This window comes from Psittacula echo, assembly GCF_963264785.1.
Source record: "Psittacula echo genome assembly, chromosome: 1".
NCBI lineage: Eukaryota > Metazoa > Chordata > Aves > Psittaciformes > Psittacidae > Psittacula > Psittacula echo.
This window is the reverse complement of record NC_137735.1, coordinates 105,059,035-105,079,579: the sequence shown is the minus strand read 5'-3', so window position 1 is coordinate 105,079,579 and position 20,545 is coordinate 105,059,035. Positions and strand designations below refer to the sequence as shown.

At 40.8% G+C, this 20,545-nt stretch overlaps 1 protein-coding gene across 1 annotated transcript in view; it reads right to left on the bottom strand.

Moving 5' to 3' along the window:
• Nucleotides 1-13,527, bottom strand: part of GYS2 (glycogen synthase 2) — a gene marked incomplete at both ends in the record, with an annotated part of 42,721 nt that extends 29,194 nt beyond the window's left edge. Inside the window, 4 exons of the mRNA XM_080634299.1 lie at nt 319-504; nt 1,321-1,512; nt 4,315-4,496; nt 13,407-13,527. Of these exons, the coding sequence (XP_080490425.1) occupies nt 319-504; nt 1,321-1,512; nt 4,315-4,496; nt 13,407-13,527 (681 nt within the window). The remainder of the gene's footprint in view (nt 1-318; nt 505-1,320; nt 1,513-4,314; nt 4,497-13,406) is intronic.
• Between the last annotated feature and the right edge of the window lie 7,018 nt (nt 13,528-20,545).

The window sequence follows — 20,545 nt, the reverse complement described above, 5'->3', positions numbered from 1 at the left end:
TTAGAAATCCTAGATCATGTAATGTATTTCTGCTGAAGGGAGTGCTAAAGACATCTGGGTTCTTGAAATGTTGATTTGTGTTATGCTTTAAGTGGAAATAGAACATTGAAAATCAAAACCACTAGACAGTCTTCAGAAATTCCAAGAAACAGATGTGGGTCTTTTGAACTTGGAAAATACTTCTTACATTTGCTAGTTACAAATTAAGCATAACCTGAAAAGCTTGAAAGTAGAAGGACTTATTATGACTTGCAAGAATTAATAAGTAGGCTGGGGGGGAGTGGGGTGGGAAGATGGAATGATAAAAATGTCTCTTACCTGGTCAAGATTGTTATAAAAATCTATACTGGCTGCACACAGATATCTCCCAAGCAGAGTTGCATGAGTAGTAAAAATTGTGGCCACACGAAGTTTCCAAGATCGAGACAATATTAAACCCACTCCTGCCTGCCACTCATGGAAGTGGGCAATTATATTGGGCTTGTCATCAAACTGACAGGAAAGCTGAAAACAATTGAAAAAACACAGTAAACACACATTATATCCTGCCCATCATCCCAGCTGCAGAAACCTCTTTTTTCATGCCTTGCTCTATGTGCTTGCTTTCTTTCACATGACAAAGCAGTACAGTGTTTTAAGCAGTCATGTGTCTTGATTCCCATCAAGCTCTAATTCTTAAGTCAAGAAGCACATGTGCCTCACTAGTGCCTCAGAACAGTATCTTTCCTAGAGTGTTGGGGAGCAGAGTCACTCCTCTTTCTTTTAACTTGCTCTTCTGCTGTTGAAACTCTCGTTTGATAAGAAAATATGACAGACATATTATTCTGCAAATTAACAGTTTCCTCTTTTTAGGTAGGCTGTGATACAGTCGCATGTGAAGTCACAGTGCAATCATTAATGCTTTCTATCTATATTCACTGTGCAAGGTAGTATCTAATTGCTGAAATATGGCCTAACTAGCTTCAAGGACAGTCTGTGAGTGTGACAACTTAACTACCATAGGTGAGAAAAAGGGAGTTTGAGATCCTACTTGTAAGAGCATCTGATGACAAATAAGGGAGTTGAGAAGAAACAGAGGGGGAAGTGACACTAAAGACACAGCAGATTTCACATAAGGGAGCCTTCCCCTCCCCACCCCCTTCTCCCAGAAAAAATATAGTTAAATGACCAATTAAGATTTAAGTTTTAAATACAAATTTGATGTCAACTTCCTTAAAATCACAATTTTCAAACTGGAGAGTAGGAAGCACATACCAAAGCTTTGGTTTTGCCCTGCTGACAAGGTTGGAATTTGAAAACCTCTAGATTTAAAAACTATACCTCTTTCAAAAACCAGGCTGTTAACGATCCAAAAATCACAGCATCATTGGCTTCTCTGTCATGAAAAGGGATCCCTATGTTGCTGACATCCCAAAAGTCACCTTTCCACTTGTCCAAGTTCCAAGCTGCTGATCCTATATCAAACAGTAAGACATACGGGCTGCCCTCTATCAGCCATCTTCCAAAAAAGACCTATGGGATATAACCAGAAAATGTTACAGTGAATGTAAAGGCCAGTTAGCATAACTATTTTCATCCATCAAATCTCAAGATTTTACATAAGGAATATGTGATCATAGTTCTACATAACTAAGGTTTGTGTTTTTCCTTGCAAAACACATGGAGTAATACTGGACCAAAGGCAAGGGTGAAAGGAAATTACAATCTTTAAGAATATTTGTTTTTAAGATTTTAATTTCAGATTTTCGTCACAATGTGAACTTTTTTTCCATTAAAAAAAGTTTAGGAAGACTAGGTTGACACGGAGGTCTTATTGGAGTATCTATACCATTTTTATTCTCATTTCAAAATTCTTATTTTTTTTCACTAAGATTTGTCACCAGTCTTTTGCCATTTATGTTAGATTACCAGTGATGGATTTTGTAGGATAGGTGCTTGGGAACTGTAAGTACCATGACATTTCCTCATTCCACCCAAGCAGCACAGTTGTTGCCATTTGGCAGACTGGAAGGAAGGATCAATCAGAAGGTATAATAATACCTAAAACCATATCAACCTAAAAATACAGCTTTCCTGCTTTACCTGCATGGATATAGTTAAACATCTCTAAGAGTATTTAGAACTTCACTGATATAAACTACCTGCCCAACCAGAGGAGCAAGCTGAGCTGTCATAAGGCAACACAACACAGCCAGGCCCACATTACAGATTGCACCGCTCTGCACATTCAAATTTCATTTTAATTCTACCATCAAAAAGGCTATAGTAGCAGAGACATATTAGCTAGGAAGAACAAGGCACTACAGGGAGGCTGGTGCAGCTTATACTCCATGTGGATGAATCTTCTATCCACTTTTTCAATCTCTCTCTAAAAAATCACTTTTTTATCTCCCTGAGATACCAGAGGTTGAACCCAGCCCTACAGCTACAGTGTGCTGAATTGAGATCAGGTCTTGAAAACAGTGAGATGAAAGCTCTTAGACCTGTTTGCACAAAAAATACAGGATGTGACAAAGACAGGTGTGTGAAGGAAGGTCATTTCCTTATGTATTTATTTCAGGTTATCTAGGTTCCTTATTTAGGAAAATGAGGTTAAAAAGCAGGAAGTTTGTGTGAACCCAGACTTCAGCTAAATATGGAGTCAGGTTGTGGCAAGTAACACGTGACCTGAGAAGTTTGGAAGTGTTCCTAGGTCCCCTGATTTAAAGGGATATATTGTGATGCATAAGCAGAATCCAGGCATAAATGTTAATAGAATGAGTGCGGCTCCTGAAAAATACAGCATCATTATTAGATATCAAAGCTATACTTGACATACCTGGGACAGATTTGCTGCCATATACGAATACTCCAGCAACACAATGTATGTTAGGCAGGCAGAGTTGGCTGATTAAATTGAACATATTGCCTAAACAGCATGAAGTGCATATATAGCATTTCAATTAATCTGCCCCACAAACTTTAGCTGTTTTCTAAACAAAGGAATGTTACACAGCTTGCAGTGATACCTCTTTTTAAGTAACAGAGGCAACATGGAGAACTTGATCAAATCACTTATGAAAATTTGTTTAGAAATAAGAAATGTCAGTTAGATTAGACCTTTTAGTTTGAATCTCTGCCTGAACAATGCAAGCATCCCACAACATTAATGCCCCTGACAAACACTTTCCCAAGCTGTGTATATACATCCAGCAATACACTTCTACATGATATGGGGCATTAGATCCTGATAGCAGAACTGTTGTTACAAAGGGAGATACCACACTGACAGTGCCACGGCTGGTGGCAGTCCAAGAACTTTACGAGTTTCTACATTAAAATATGCCATGCCCTCCAGCAACAGAACTTTGTAAGAATGCTTCCTTGTGCCTGCCTCTCAATGCTTTTCATATTGTTTTGATGTACATTATAAGCAGACAATTTTTCCTCCTGCAAACTAGCACCTCTGGGAGACTCACTGCTGAATCAGAGTGGAGGTGAGCTCTTAATCTCTGATGAGGACTTTCAAGAAAAGAGATCAGATTTAGCATGTGTGGAATTTAGCAAATTCCACCTATTCTCAGGCAATCAATTGTCCTCAAGGTTGCAGCTGCTTTCAGCTTATTAGCTTGCCCATCAACACAGCAGATTGTATTCCTTTCAGCAGATCAGCTTTATTAAGAATTTTATTCCTAGTTGATTACTGAAGAAACTGAGTCACATAAAGGCTATGAAGTTTGAGATCACAGAGAAAACAATGGTTAAAAATTGTGTGGGAAACACATGAATTCATACTTGTGCTGTGGTTTAACCTCTCTTCCTGGGAAACAGACAGCTAGTTGCATTGATCTGAGGAAGGAGATTCTTTGTCAATTGAGTGCTTTTCTTAAGTCACCCTGTGGTTTGTCCCTTTCTGGCTTTCAAATCAATGCTACGTAAGAAAAAATGTGAGCTAGCGGAACACTTGTCTCTCTCCAGCACAAGAACACCAAATGTAAGGGTCCAGTCAAAGTAAGGTCATATTATCTACTAAAATATCACTGTATTTAGAGACTAGATAAATAAGTCATTAATCCAATTAAGCAGACTTGCAGATAAATAACTGTTAAAACCTATAATTGGAGTTAAAACCTGTAATTGGATAAACTGGTTCTTCCTCAAAAATAACCTTTAATGAATTGACTCTGCTGTTCTAACAGTGAATGCTGAGGCTTCCCCATTGTGACATTGACCAGGATTGCTGTGTCAAGCGGAATGGCAAGAGCATTAACCAAAACTGTAATCTCCTCAGAGTCAGCTTTGTTGCCCTGGGAAGCAGTAGCACATCTGATTTACCTGACACCCTTGGCTTTTCATGGTGTCCATTGCCTTCTTAACTGCAGGGTTTGGAGGCTCACATGCTTCCGCCTGAGTCTTCACATTCTGTTCAAAATAGGGACCAACCAGAAAATAGTTTTCACCCCATTCATCAGCTGTAGTTTTGGCTTTTGTCTGGATCACGGTGTAAATGCCTCCCACTGCGAAAGAAGGTCACAAAGAAAATTAAATAGAAAAGGGCACAGGCCACAAAGCTCTGGAGTAAGCTCCAACTTGTTGATGAGATACACAGTAAAATCACTTCACATATTCAGATTTTAAGTGAAATCCTCACTTAATCAAATAAATAGAAGTTCAGTCTCCTAAATGGGATCAGACCTAAGATGACAAGAATCTTACAGATATACGTTCCTAAATCAAGCTCACAGTTCAAGAGTTTCAAGTCATATAGACATGGAACTGCAGAAGGGAATCTATACATAAGACTATTCTTCTCCACTTCATTAGGACTAGAAAGTTAAGAAACTAATTTACAATCATCGTACTCTTTCATGGCTCCTCTGGACAGGGATTTAGAGAAATCTTACATAAGCAATAACTATATATTTCCTTCAAGTTCCCTTGCTCACAAGATGAGACTAATTGAATAGCTTGGATTCATAGAATCATAGAATAGTTAGGGTTGAAAAGGACCTTAAGATCATCTAGTTCCAACCCCCCTGCCATGGACAGGGACACCTCACACTAAACCATGTCACCCAAGACCTCATCCAACCTGGCCTTGAACACCACCAGGGATGGAACATGCACAATTTCCCTGGGCAACCCATTCCAGTGCCTCACCAGCCTCAGAGTAAACAACTTCCTCCTTATATTCAATCTAAACTTCCCCTGCTGAAGTTTTAACCCATTACCCCTTGTCCTGTCACTACAGTCCCTGATGAATAGTCTCTCCCCAGCATTCCTATAGCCCCCCTTCAGATACTGGAAGGCTGCTATGAGGTCTCCACGCAGCCTTCTCTTCTCCAGGCTGAACAGCCCCAACTTTCTCAGCCTCTCTCCATACGGGAGGTGCTCCAGTCCCCTGACCATCCTCGTGGCCCTCCTCTGGACTTGTTCCAACAGTTCCATGTCCTTTTTATGTTGAGGACACCAGAACTGCACACAATACTCCAAGTGAGGTCTCACGAGAGCAGAGTAGAGGGGCAGGGTCACCTTCTTCGACCTGCTGGTCACACTCCTTTTGATGCAGCCCAGGATACAGTTGGCTTTCTGGGCTGCGAGCGCACACTGCAGCCGGCTCATGTTCATTTTCTCATCAACCAACAGCCCCAAGTCCTTCTCTGCAGGGCTGCTCTGAATCTCTTCTCTGCCCAACCTGTAGCTGTGCCTGGGATTGCTCCGACCCAGGTGTAGGACCTTGCACTTGGCATGGTTAAACTTCATAAGGTTGGCATCAGCCCACCTCACAAGCGTGTCAAGGTCCCTCTGGATGGCATCCCTTCCCTCCGGCGTATCAACCGAACCACACAGCTTGGTGTCATCGGCAAACTTGCTGAGGGCGCACTCAATCCCACTGTCCATGTCACCGACAAAGACGTTGAACAAGACCGGTCCCAACACCGATCCCTGAGGGACACCACTCGTTACCGGTCTCCAGTCAGACATCGAGCCATTGACCACAACTCTTTGTGTGCGGCCATCCAGCCAGTTCTTTATCCACCGAGTGGTCCACCCATCAAATTGATGTCTCTCCAATATAGCGACAAGGATGTTGTGTGGGACAGTGTCGAACGCTTTGCACAAGCCTAGGTAGATGACATCAACTGCTCTGCCCCTGTCCATCAGTTCCATAGCCCCATCATAGAAGGCCACCAAATTGGTCAGGCATGAAAACATATATATTCAGATAAACATATAATTTTAATTATGTGAAACAAGTCAATGTTCAACCCATAAAGTAACACAGTTATACATCTGTTCTTATGGTGTGGTAAATGCATCATATGAGTATAAGGCTCAACAGGGAGAAATGTGGGGCTTGGTAGAAATATTAGTCAAGAAACTAGTTGGTTTTAATTGGCTGAAATACAGAGCTTACAATAAGGGAACATTTTTGTGCAGAGCAGCCTGGTGACCCAGGGAAAAGAGAAAATATGTACTTGCAAGATGAAAAAGACTAAATAACATGATAAAGCTCTAGTCATAAAGTGATGCAAAGCTCTTTCACCACTATCACAACAGTGGAGATCGACCTGTTTCATACAGCAAGGCATTCAACACTGGAATCCGCAAGGTAGCCAAGTTTCCACAGCTATTAATTTTAAGAGTAGTAAGAAAGCTGCAGCTCAGGACCTGAAGACAGTCTGTATCTTTGTTTTGTATAGCGAACAGGCTACTGTTTCTTTTCACAAGGTTTTGCTTAGGATCACTGTGCGTCCTAAGGCATGTTGTGCCAAAGATGTACAGAAAGCCTATTCTGAGAAGAGTGGAGAGTGTGCTGTACTCTGTCATTGTAATCTGTTGCACTGCAAGGTAAAAAACACATTTCAGGGTACAGGTTTGCCAGAAATGCAATGAAAAGTACTTAGGATAAAAACAAGGGTACATTTTTCCTGACTGTAAAAACTCCTCAGAAGCTAGGTGTGATAAAAGCTCTGGGTTACCTGGTCCTAAAACTGGCTTTTGACTTTTCTGTTTCTGTGGAGATATGACTCACAAAGCATGTCTGTGCATAAGCTTTAGTTGACAGGGGAGGGAAACTGTGCAAGTGAAACTATGTACGTGGGAAGTGTTGGGCATAACTTAAAAAAAGACTTCTTGAGAAGAACACAGCAATGTCAGAATAATGTACTGGCTTTTGAAATTACACTTTTCCATAACAAGTTCAAGGAATACATTATATATCCTTAAGAGCTTTTATCTGCTCAGTTACTTTGAATTCTCTGGAAATACCTATGTAAGCAATGCACTACATGTCCCAGTGAGTAACAGAATGAGGGTTTGTATATTCACTTGGAGCCTAAAAGAATTCTCAGATTACTTCCAACACCTTACTGTTCTCCTATATGATGTTTTAAGGTCATATTACAAATACAAAACTTTTCCAAACAGAGATGTACCAAAATCCCAGGATGTTGCAAGTTTCTGTATGCCACTTCTGAACCTTTGTGCTTTGAAACAGATTTTAAAACAAACATTAAAAGACAAAAAGAGAAATAGCTGCAGAATCAGGAGAGACCAATTCCAGGTAATTGGTTCAGATCATCACAAACACGGGGAATTAGCAGTAAAATGTGGATACAGGGCTAGTTACATCTTCTAATCTCCATCTAAATGCTCTCTTCAAATATTTTAAGTTTTAATCATCTTCAAATGTCCCTGAGAGAAAAATGTTTTCATTATTGATTTTTAGAACGTGTTTTTAACTTTTTCACCAGAACCAAGAAAAGAATAACAAAGAAAACCAAGTTAAAAGTGAAATCAACAGCAAACCTTTTCCCCCATTTATTTGTTTTTCATTCTTCCTCCTTTTTCAGGAACGAATAAATTGGCATCGAAAGAGGGACTGAAATGCTTGGGAAGGAAGGATTTCATTCATTTAAGAAAAGTTTGATTTTGGTTTGGTTTTGTTTTTTTTTTTTTTTTTTTTTTTTTTTAGTGACCTCTTTCTTTAAAAATTGTAAGATGAAAACAGTATTTTTTTTTTCAGAAAATAGTTCCTAGAATTATTTTTAAATGTTACAAGGTTTTCAAATGTGTTACCACTACTATGAATTTGTCTAAAGGAGTAAAGGAGTCATCTGCAGCACTCCAGCCATTTTTTTCTTTTCTCATTTCAAGTCTTGGTACATTATTTCTTTTGTATATTTAAAATCCTTAGAGCCCTCCAGGATAGACATCAGAACCATTTAAATAAAAAGTCTGAGTCAAGAACAGTATCACGATATCATATCACTATCGATGAAGATATTAGGCAGAAATGGAGCATCTTTGTGCAAGATCTAATATGCTGATGTGCTCTTTCTGCCGCAAGCTGTTACACGGAAAGATGCATTGCCAGTGTCTTTTGTCACCTGACGCGGATGGGTCTACAGCTCCCAGGATTAGCCAGGAATTGTACTGAAAAAAAATGTCTTCTGGATCTGTAATCCTTCGAGCATGGAATTGCCAAAACTCCTCAAAACTGCCAGATACCCACCATTCATTTTACCTGCTCTACCACCCATGCAACGTTACAGAAGGACAGAGAGTAGGAGCAGCAGAAACCAAAGAGGAAAGAAAGAGATAGGAAGCAAAGCTATGCACATGAAACAGAGATAAGTGGAGATAGTCATTGATCACGAGTCCTTCCACACACACCCCTTTGCTACACAGAGACAGAGGATCAGGGTGCTCCCAGGGCTATTCAGCTTCTTTGCTGTGGCCTTACAAGGCCACTCTGAAGGCCATAAAGTTTTCCTGAGGACCATGGCTGCCATGGAATCCAAAAGAACACTGGGACCCCATCTTCAGGATTCAAATTGACTTTACTGCCACAATTAATAGTTACACCAACCATCCTTTCACCCCTTCCCGTCAGAATGTGTCTCTGATCTATAGAGGTGTGATAAAATTGGGCTTGAACATAATTTTTTCTAACATTTGGTTGGAATTTTATTTATTTATTTATTTGCTGTTTTGATGTCTAGGGATCATTTATAGAATAAGTTTGTAAAATGTGTCAGGTGAAAAAACCCCAGCATCTTCTGATAGCAGATGTTTTTCACGTATTTTTTTGGCTATTTTTGTAACCAAGACTCATCAGAAGATAGTAGTTCTCCAAATTCTGTGAAATTCTGGCATTCCAAACACATTCTGAAAAAACACTGACACACTGAAATTTATGACATATGTCCATGGTACAGAAGCTATTCCTGTGTGCATCATCCCCAATGCACAAGATTTTATTTGAGATTGATTTGAGGTTGATATACCATCCCACTCAAAAAATGCACTGATGCCAACACATCCCAGCTCCCCAGAGTGTGTTAGTTCAGGTGTATCACAGATAACAGCATTCACCTTCTCCCAAGGAACTTTCACCATGGAAAGACAGTTAACACAGAAGAGGTAAAATCTTCTCCTACTGACTTCAGTGGATTCAGGATTTAATTTCCGAGAGTCCAGATTTTCACCAAAGAAACTGTGCACAGAGCTCTGCTCCAGGGAAAGCTGAACAAGGTTTGTTTTTAGCAGAGTCTTCATTCTAATAGGGATGGGAAAAAATATTCAAGATTCATCTACCAATGACTCTTGAGCTAATCTGTTCACAGCTGAGTGATGATACAAGCTGGCTGTTTGCCTAGCATTTTGAAGCATTCTTCTATTTTCTGTCTAAAAGCTGTTAGTAGTACAGTAGGAGATACTGAATCTAAATATTACTGGAATTATTTTGAAGACATCTTTATAGAGCACAGACCAGATTTTGAACATTCTCAGCCCTTCTTATTAATATATCTGAAAATCCATTAAAGTATCACTAACTGTTATTCTATCTTACAGACCTCTCCCCCCTACCCAGGTTAAATACTTCAGTTTTCAGTGGGCAAACATTTAAAAGAAGTTGAAAAGAATGGAGTCATTTTCACTGTGGAAAATGTCCAGGACTGCCACCATTACTCCTGCAATGGCTTTTGGCTGCTCCCTGTTGATAATTTCCATTTGTGGGGCTTCTGACACAAGAAGTTCCTGTCCTTAAAGTTTACATTGGTCTTCCTGTTATGGAGGAAACAAAACCAGTCTTCTTTTACAGTGTGCACAGGTATCTGACCAGACCTGCCTTTACCAGAGCACAGTGGTCAGGACAGAAGAGGTAGGGTAAAAAATACTGAGCTTGCACATGATTACTACCAGATTGTGTGGAACTGTATTGCATTGGGACCCTTGCCTGCCTGCTTTTTTGCCCTACTACCACTAAAACACAGTAGATCCACTTCACAGTATGGGTCTTGCCCATCAGTGAATAGCCAAATAAAGTGAGAAAAATCTTACAAAACAAATTACACTTTGTTATTTCTTTGGCAGAGACCTTTCAATGCAAGACAATCTTGAAGTTGTGCTCCGTTTAGGTGGCAAGTTCCTTTTCACATGACATGGGGGAAAGGGGAGGGAAAGTGACACTGGCAAATCAGCCTTTTTTGTTTCTCAGTTTCTTCTTCAGCTATCTTATATTTGCTTGCTCCAGACAAAGAAAAGAAGAAAAAAGAGAAACTGAGATGCCGGTGCTCTCCAACACAGATATCAGAGGTTGCCACTTAGCATAGGCAGCAGCTGGGACAGAAAATATGAAAAGAAAGCATGGAGAAATAGAAAGCTTTGCCTTATTAGAGCACGTGTCAAATGATCTGGAGTTTAAAAAAAGAGAGACACCTTCACTACACCAGCTGCTGAGAAAGAGGTGATGAGACTCTGGAAATAATGGAAACTTGTAGATCTCTGAGCACTGAATTCATACACTCAACTTGTCCTTCCCTACAGTTGCATCTCATTCTTCAGTACCAACCAGCTCCACCAGGGAAATCCCAGTAAACACAGTAAACATGGGCAGCCTGGCACATGAAGACCCTCTTACACTATGTAATCAGATGTGCTCTAATTTGCAGGATCTCTTCATCATCCTCAGACTCTGAAGGAGAATATATATTTAAGAGGTTTAGAAAACAGCTCAGCACCTGTAAAGGGCAGTGATTACAGGTATGGGAATAGAGAGCCAACTCTAAGTTCTGGTAGCATGTTCCTCATAGGGAAGAAGACATTCAGCCTTATTGTCACTGCACAGAGAAGTAGAGGAACCACTAAGAAGCAGCACTGGTCAATGAGTAAATGTACCCGTAGCCAAACATCTGGTGATGTACACAAAGTTAACATAAAGACTTGAACTCTCTCTTGTAGGCAGGAGCAGCTTCACACCACTTTAGCAGTGCAAACCAAAACTGAACTACTTTGGCACACCTTTGCATTACCAGAAAGGAAGAAAGAAACCTTCATGATAAATGCTCAAAATTGGCCTTTCAAGCAACAAATCAGCTAATGCTTGTCTTTCCCTCTATATTAGAAACATATACAGCAATATTAACGCTAAAACACGTAACAGTACTAAATTTATGTGGGGTCAGCCTACTTAGTCAAATAAACAATTCATCTGTCTGCTAAAGAAGGTGGGAAATATACAGTCTAAGCTATTATTTCCAAAGCCTATCTATCTTCTGTGATGACTCCCTGTATTTTGTTGGCTACTGTCATTTCTATGAAACACGGTGCCTTACCATTTTCCAAGAACTGTTTATAAAAGTTAAAGTCACCAGGCAACAGTATTTTACCATGTGATCTAGACATTCAATTGCCTAGAAAATACACGAAAAGATATTAGTATCAAGAATTTACCAGAAAAATAAGCTGAAACAGGCTTGCTAAAGACTTTTGCACAGATGTTTCCAGTCAAGGTTGGTTAATGGAAACTTTGCACAGAGATTTGGTTCTAATGAAGAAATTGTTTGCCATGACTAGTTCAGTCAGCCCATTTGAATATATGGGTTTGGTAATCCGTATAGTTAACAGCCCCTCATTTTTAAACTAACTGAATAAATATTCACTCTCATTAATTCTCTCATAAAATGTGAGAATAATAAATTTTAGCTGTATCAGTTGATTCGGCTTCAGTGAAGTCAACAGGAGCTATGTAGATGGTTAAAAGATTCACTGTGTTTTGTATACAGAAAGATAACTCTAATCACATTTTACTTTTTCTTAAATATATTGTGTGATATCTATAACCAGTTAGTCCAGATGACTCAGAAAATATATAGACTATGGAGTTCAGAGATATTAGTGAGAACACCTGAATTTCCTAGATTTCTGCCGCCATCTGCTTGCCAGTGCCTTACTTAACATGCACACTCAAAAGCAAATGCTGCATGACCTATGTTCAGACAGTAGTAAATTGACACAAAAAAGCTTAAATGAAGCTACTGAAAAATAAGATCACAGGATTTAAACTGCAAAAGCTACTCTGTACTACCTCTGGGTATTGATACCTCTCACCACCCTAAAAAGAGTAATGTAAAATTGCACTGCAGTGCAGATTAAATACCAGAAGCTATTACAGAATAGTAATTCCAGTTTCACCATGGGCATAAACCCTGGCACTGTCTGTACACCTCACAGATGTTTCCCCTTTGAAGTTAAAATCTGAACAGATTACAGATCCCCTCTCCTGACTAATCTCTATTTATCTGACAGGACAATAAGGCACATGAGGTCAATCATTTACTCATATTTAACTCACTTTTGTGGCGAAAACAGAGCCTGTTCCCCTTGGTGAACTACACCTAGCTGAAAGGGGATGATTTGATTAGTGAATTAGAGATGAAGGCAGAAAGATATTTGCATAACAAGCCACATGCACATTGCCTGACAAGCTGCGTGCAGTGAGCAAGTTTCCAATCTGTACACACGCACAAAGCATGAAGTCCTTGTCTGGCACCCCCTGTATTTGCAGAGATCAGTCCAAAAGGGCTTCAGCTGGCATAAATTCTGCAGGTCGTTGACATGTTCAATGGCTTCAATGAAATGTTTCAATGCAATGCTAGCTATGTTTGTTTACACCCATTTCAAATTTGGCCTCTCCTCCACATTGCTTTAGAAGGCCAAGGGAGACTGTTAAACTACACTGAATCTTATGTCTGTTTTACAGCTCACTGTCATGTGTTATATTGCCAAATGTATTTGCATGGAAGGCAAAACGTAAGTATGTACAAAGCAACATCCATATATCCATACATATGCACACCCAGGCATAACACTTAGATGTTTGTTTAAACAACCTATCCCTGGTGGTGAAACATGTAAAGACACCCAGACACCCTGACTATATGCTCATCCCACACAAGCACAAGCAAATTCAGCCCACACACCACACGCACGACTACACATGCACTCCTTCCAATACAACAGCTCTGCGGAACACTTTTTCCCAATCTCCCCTTCATGCCTTTCTTGTCCAAGCCCTTCATGCCTCCCTCTGCTCCCATGAAAACAGCAATACTACCTCCTAAGAGTGTTGTACAAACCTTTGTTGGTAACTTCCCAAGAAACTTCAAAGAGCAACAAGTCCTCCACTGGTAGGTCTTCATCCTCCCACTGAGGAAGCCCATTAAGAGAAGTCATGGACAGTGATCTAGCCAGAGGCATCTTCTTCAGCCCTCAACTGCTCAACACACAGGCCACAAAAGCTAGCAAATGTCCAGTTAATGTGGCACGTCTCTGCAGTTCTGGTTAGAGCAGTCTGCTAGAATGCCAGGCTCCGAGCAGAAAATTATTCAGATAGCTGAGAGCTAATGGGTTTAAACTGTCTGACCACCAGCATTAAATTGGCTCAGTGAAATCCGCAGGGCTTGAGAAGCAGCTGCTGGTAGAGGTAAGAATTTAAGACTGATCTGAGAAAGGTCTTGGCTGTTTTGGGGCCAGGGCTCTTTCTTTTTCTTCTCTTAGAGGGAGGTAAAAAATGGTTTTGAGCTCCTCAGCTGCAGTATTCAGTACCTACCACCTCAGGGACAACTGAAACTCAATACCTGTAAATTCAGCACTGCCCTGAGCAAACTCCAGCAGGGACAATACTTTGAGTTCACCACCTGATTTAAGTCCAGCCCCTGAGTCCTCCCCTTGAGATACACCCTCCTATTAACACCCATGGACATTCTCTATCTGTTGGCCACTTACCAACCTGGCTAGTAGACTTGTTCTACATGTTGTCTCTTAGATCATTTGCCAGTAAAAGGCTGTTATCTCTTCTTGTGCAGTTCACCAGTTTAAGTAAGCGCTAGTTTACCTTATACCCTTCCTCCACAATAAATCCCAGCTGTGTTCCCAGGGCTCTGTGTAAGCTTTTGGCTTCATTGTGCTCTTGAGCAGCCCTGAGAGCTTTTACAAACAGGCCTAGAAAGGCTCTATCTCTACTTTGACAAGTACTTTGGTCTTCCTTGCAGTCCTGGTCCCTGATTTTCTGCCAGGCTTTTCTACGCCACAGCTCTTTTCTAGCCTCTGGCCCATGTCCTCTGCCCTGGTAAATTATTAAGTACTAAGTCAGGGAACAGTATGATCCTGTCATACTCTAGCAAGGATCTGGGATCCTGCAAGCGGTGCACGCACATCTGCAGAGATGTTGGTCCCTAACTTGGAACCTGAGATCCTCAAAGCTCCACAGAGCAACTGCCTGCTTGGAAGATGCTTATGTGCTTACACGTCTGGCTGAGAAGCCAGTGCTTCTGGGACAGCTGTGTAAATTGAATCCGATTCTGGGCTTAGAGCACAACCTGCCCAAAGTCTGCAGTTCAGCAGTGAGCAAATCTCCAGGTGAGATTCAGGGCATCTCTGGCACAGTGGAGAATAACATGAAGATGATCAGAAGACTGGAGTAACTCTCTCATGAAGACAGGCTAAAAGAGTTGTAGTGGTTCAGCCTGAAGAAGAAAAAGCTCCAGGGAGACCTTAGAGCAGCCTTCCAGTACATAGAGGGGGCTACAAGAAATCTGGAGGGTACTGAGACAAGGAGGCACAAAAGCACAATGTAATCAGTTCTAAGTAACGTTAAATTTGATGGCTTTGTAATGTAAAATAACTGCGGTGCTTGAAGGTAGTTGACATAGTTTTAGGTCCTTAGGACCTTAGTACAAAAAGTGTAAGAAAAGCAGAATAGGAAAACAGGACCTGGGAATGGGGAGTATCTGGGACTAGCAGATGTCCAGGATGGGAGCAGTTAAACTAACTGATAAATAGAAGGACAGGATGATTGCTATGTCTGTAATGTTAATTAAGCTGGTGCTTCAAAGACTGCCAGAAGTTATGAAGATTGTTGGGAGAAGTAAACGACCCTCAAAGATCACCATCACATTTTGTACATGCGGGGAACTTTCTGGGGAACTTTCTGGAAAATGATGTAATCCATGTGTAGCCTCAGGGATATGTATGTATGCCCAGGGACTATATAAGGATGGCCTGTACAGCAATATGGTGACACACATTAGGAGGAGCCATCCCCCGGGTCTCACGGCCCCACAATAAAAGAATACCTGCTTGTCAACTTGAAACTCTGTTAGGGAGTTTGTTCCTGGAGTTTTCTCTGAATCAGTACGCAGCGACAGGACAAGGGGGAATGGCTTTTAACTGAAAGAGGGGAGATTTAGATTAGACATTATCAAGAAGTTCTTCACTATGAGAGTGGCGAGACCTTGGAACAGTTGCCAAGAGAAGCTGTGGCTGCCCCATCCCTGTTAGTGCTCAAGGCCAGGTTGGATGGGGCTTTGAGCAATCTGGTGTAGTGGAAGGTGCCCATGGCAGGGGATTTGGAACTGACCAGCCCTTAAAGTCCTTTCCAACCCAAACCATTCTATGATTCTATGAACATTGCACCAGCAGACATGGACTATAGAGTAACATAGAAGGAAAGGCTCTAAGATCACTTAAGACAAAGCAAGTCCAAGGCAATTAGTTGACAAGGCAGGCATAATATAATACAGCTGAGCCTGTCTTAACTGTTAACTATGCCCCAAAAGAGTTGCTCTGCCACTTATGTTTCCTATGCACTCTGCACTTACAGCAGTCAGACCCATCCCCGAGCCGATGGAGACAGCTTGCCAAACTAACCTAAGGGCACAGAAAATTTTTATACCAACTTAGGAACCAGAGCTGACTCAGCAAAGAGCCTGGCAAGCAGGGATGGAGCAGCACACCTGGGAACAGGGAGAGACAGGAAGGGTGAATCGCCTTGCCTTTCCAGCCAGTGGAGCTAACAGGGGGGCTCAGCTGTGCTGTTGGGAAAGAAGTTTCCTTTCTAGATTAACTGGAAGGCATTACAGCCTGCCTGGGGAAGGATTTTAGTTTTATGGCTGGGTGTCTTTTTGTCCCTATGGTCTCAGTTGCCCTATTTACTAATTTATGAAAAAAAAAAGCCTGGCTGAGAATCATTATTTTTGGAGCAGCTGTGGCTTTTACTACCTGGAGTAGGTAGGAAACGAGAGCATTCTATAGGTTAAAAGAGTTTTCTGCAAGAATTAACTCAGCACACCACCCTGATCTGGAAGTGAGCCATGGATGTTGTCTGAACACCACAGTCCCCCCCAGAAGAACCACTTCAGAGAGCCTTTTTTGCTGGAAAATGAACTTTAGCCTCCTTGGCCTAGGGGAAGAAACGTTCTCAATGTGTGGGAGTTTATGAGGTAACTGTCTAGGTCTGGCTTGTTCTAAACATAACTGCGGTTCAAGGTCTGCCTACGTTAATTGTAGGGGGAAAAAATAAGCCACAGATGTTAAAAATGCTCATCCGCATTGAGTCAAATTTTACTGGAGGCGGCTACGGTAGTCTGTAGCAATTACTGATGTACACACGCTGTACTTTAGCAATAGAGCAGTAGGTGGCACTGATAGTACTAACATGAGTTCTTCCGCGCCTGAGTTGGTTTATTTGCCCAAAAGCTGTTCTACCCCTCTTATTAAATTCTGCTTCGTGATAAACCTTAGTTTTACGAAGCCCATGGAAACAGAACCACAACTCATTCAGCAAAATAGGGGATCTCCATCTGGAAGAAAAGCTCTTGGCTCAGGCTGAGACACAGGGAAGAGAGGAAACAAGCAAAGATGGGATTCTTAATAAAACGAGTTCTTAGTACTCAGCAGTGCGGGCTGCCAAGACTAGAGCAACCCTTATGAAGAAACTTAAGAGAACTTAAAGGCTGAGCTTTATTTTGTATCCCTACAAGTAATATCCACTCTTCTAAAAGGACACGTTACAAACATTGCTGAGGATGCTGTTGACTTTCAGAAGGAAGTATGAAACCACCATATTTCTTTTTCTCTTCACCCCATTTTTTTTTTTCCCTTTTTTCTTCTCCCCTTTTGTACTTCATTGTGGTATTTCCTGTCTTCAGTTACCTAACTCTTAAATGTATTACTTCGATCTCCATGTGATGTAGCTGTCTTTTTGACCCAACTGGAAGGCCTCACCTTTGCAATTTAAGTGTACTGATGAACTTCCCTAGTAACATTTTAGAAAAAAACCCACAGATTTTTACTTAATAAAAAAGGAAAACCAAATCTTTTCTAAAATTTTAAGGTAGAAATGTCTATTTTATATGATTCTATGTGGTTTAGTTTCATGTTTCACAACCACAGTGAGGTATCAGTTGCACTTGTTTTGAACCCTTCTAAAGAGAAAAAAGTCTTAATATATTTGGCTTCAGAATCTAGTAAACCTCATTATAAATCCCAAAGTGGTAGAGAAAATTAGGATAATAGAGCAAACCTGCCTAAGTGATATGTCTAAACTGTTCGCCAGCATCATCCTCCTGGTTTTTTGGAGGCTTTGTGATCAGGCATCTTAGTTCTGCTGATCACCTGCCAAACTGTTGTTTGGTCTGAAACCCAGTGGAAGAGTTGGATTGTGATGGACAGACATTCCTTAATAAATAAGAATTAAGAAATGCAGAAGGAGTGTACAGGTATGCATAAGACTGCTTGAGATGTTGAGAGGTTTTAGTTGCACTTAAAGCATTTGGCATTCAGTGTATGATCAAACTTCAGTGAAATTTGTTGTAAATGTGTCCGGAAAAATAATCTGGGAGCTTTACACACAGGTCCCAGTAACTGATACAATCAAGACCTGTTCTGAGGAGGTATGGGACACATGTCTGTTAGCTCACTACCCTTCTCTGTCTAGTTGAGATATGGACATGATTTTGCTCCATTCAACACTTATGGTAAATTGCTTACCCAAGGGAGCTCTGGAAGTCTGTTGATGGGGATAGACACCCCTCTATCAATTAATTTTGATGGATTATAAGTGCTTATCAGTCTGATTTTACTTTCCTAATACTGTAGACCAGAAAACCATGTGTTATTAAACACTCTAACCTTGGTAGAAGAGTTGAGCCTCTTACAGAAGTAATTTAAAAAATACTGATTTCTTTCTACTGCAGAACAATTTACTATGGGGAAGACAAATTCTGGAAAATGAACAAGAGGTGAACAAATACTCCTGTAGACTGGTCTTCGGCCTGAGAGTATCAGGGACTACTCTATGGTCTTATGTGGGTAGGAAAATGAGTTTGATGTGATTCTTACACTCAGTAATCATAACTGATTCCCAGAGATACTGGGAGAGTATTCCAATGTCTACTACTGGTGGAGACGGTTGAACGAACAGAGACTTTGGAAATCATTGCATTCCTTATTGTCTGAAACACAGGATTAGCAGCACGGAGAAAACTATCTCAAGCAAAATGTCTTTTTTCTTCCCTTCATGTTTTCATTTAGCACATCTCACAGGGCAAGAATTATGAATATTCCCTTCCAGAAATTAATGCTGCTAGAAATCCACCTCCATGCTATTTTGTCAAATTTTCTGGATTTTTTATCTCAGATATTGAATGTGTAAACATGTCTAAAAAATGTGGAAGAGCTATTAAAGACGAGAGCATAAAGGAGAAAATATTTACTTATAAAATTTACTTTGCATAGCCATTGCCTGGGCCAGACTGTGCTTTGTTGTTTATGCTTGCAGGTAAATTATTCATTTCAGGCACTGAGCAAATCCAGCCTTCCTGAGTCTGACCTCTCCAATAGACCAATCCAAGTTAATTATTTGCACAACTCCTTTGCTTGCACAGAAGAATAACTCACATAGCAATGGTATCTCAGCAATGGTTTATAAAAATGTAGTACACCACCATGATCAAGGTAGATTTTAGGAAGGCTGTGACTACTGTAGTCTCCAAAAAGCTTTGAGAGGTTTCGTGCTTTGAAAAGTTTTATGCTTTTGAAAGTTTAACATGCATTAGAGGAGAACTATTCATAGAAAAAAGAAACGTCCAAAATCAGTCATTGTCCTGGGAGGCCATCACACTATGGTGCCAGTATGGAGCACATATAAGGATCTGACTCTTAAATGATTTAGGGCTCCTGGTCATACTGATATCAGTGAGAGTTCAGGATCTACAGTCCACTGAGAAATTGTGGCTTAATTGTTCTGATTTGTATCTGTAAACTGGGGAAAACAGCATTTCTTTGTTGCATAAGGCTGACATGAAGTGGGTAAACACAGTAACAGGAATTCTGTGAGCAACTTCAGACATAAGTCACACACTTATAAAACACAGTTCTAAGTTAGCTAGTATGAAAGTCATATAAGCACCACCAGCCTAGCAAAATGCATATATAAAGCATTTCCACTGTTCTACACCTAAATGTTCTAACACTATTTCACTGTTTAAAGGTGCCTTCCATTCCCTGACCCATTTTTATCCTTTGACTAATAAAAAATCCAGCTGATTTAACACTCCATTGGAGCTCAGAACAAGCCCACCTCTTGCAGACAACGGCTACATAGACTGATAATAAAGCAAAGGATGCGACTCATCTCAGCGTTCTGGATGGTCAGGTGGAAAACTGAAGTTCTCTCCTTCACATATATTTCTTTGGAAAGCCATGATAGAAATACTGTGGTAATAGCATATATTTGAGGCTCAGCATAACTCAGAGGACTGAGTTCCAGCCTTCTGGCACAACCATGCCAGTAGTATCTCTCCTATGTCAGTGGTCTGTCAGTATCTGCTTGTCTCATCTGACTTTTGCAAGGTAGTCAGAGAGAGTTTCTATTCTGGAGCCAGGACCTATATACCTGCAAATGCAAGGTAGTCTAGGTCCTTGTAGCAATTAAAATAACATTACTGATCTTACCTCAAGTGAGTCACAGAATCATTAGAGATGGAAGTGACCTCGGGAGATCACCCAGTCCAAACCCCTGCCAAGGCAGGGCCACCTACAGCAGGTTACACAGGAACATGTTCAGGTGGGTTTTGAGGGTGTTCAGAGAGGGAGACTCCACAACCCCCCTTGAACAGCCTGTTCCAGTGCTCTGCCACCCTCAATGTAAAGAAGTTCTTCCTCAAGTTGAGGTGAAAATTCTTGTGTTTCAGTTTACGGCCATTGCTCCTTGCCCTGTTGCTGGGCACCACTGAAAAAAGTCATCTCTCCAAAAGTAGAAGTTGATACAGCGAGGCTGCCAGTGCGCTAAGAAAGGTGCTTATCATGCGTAACAGTGATCTTTCATCATTCTTTCAGTTCCTTGCTTCATCTGTATCCACTCATAACAGACCACATTTTTTTTGTAGTAAATTGTCATTAGCTCTTCGGTTGCTCAATATCTGGGCATAAAGGA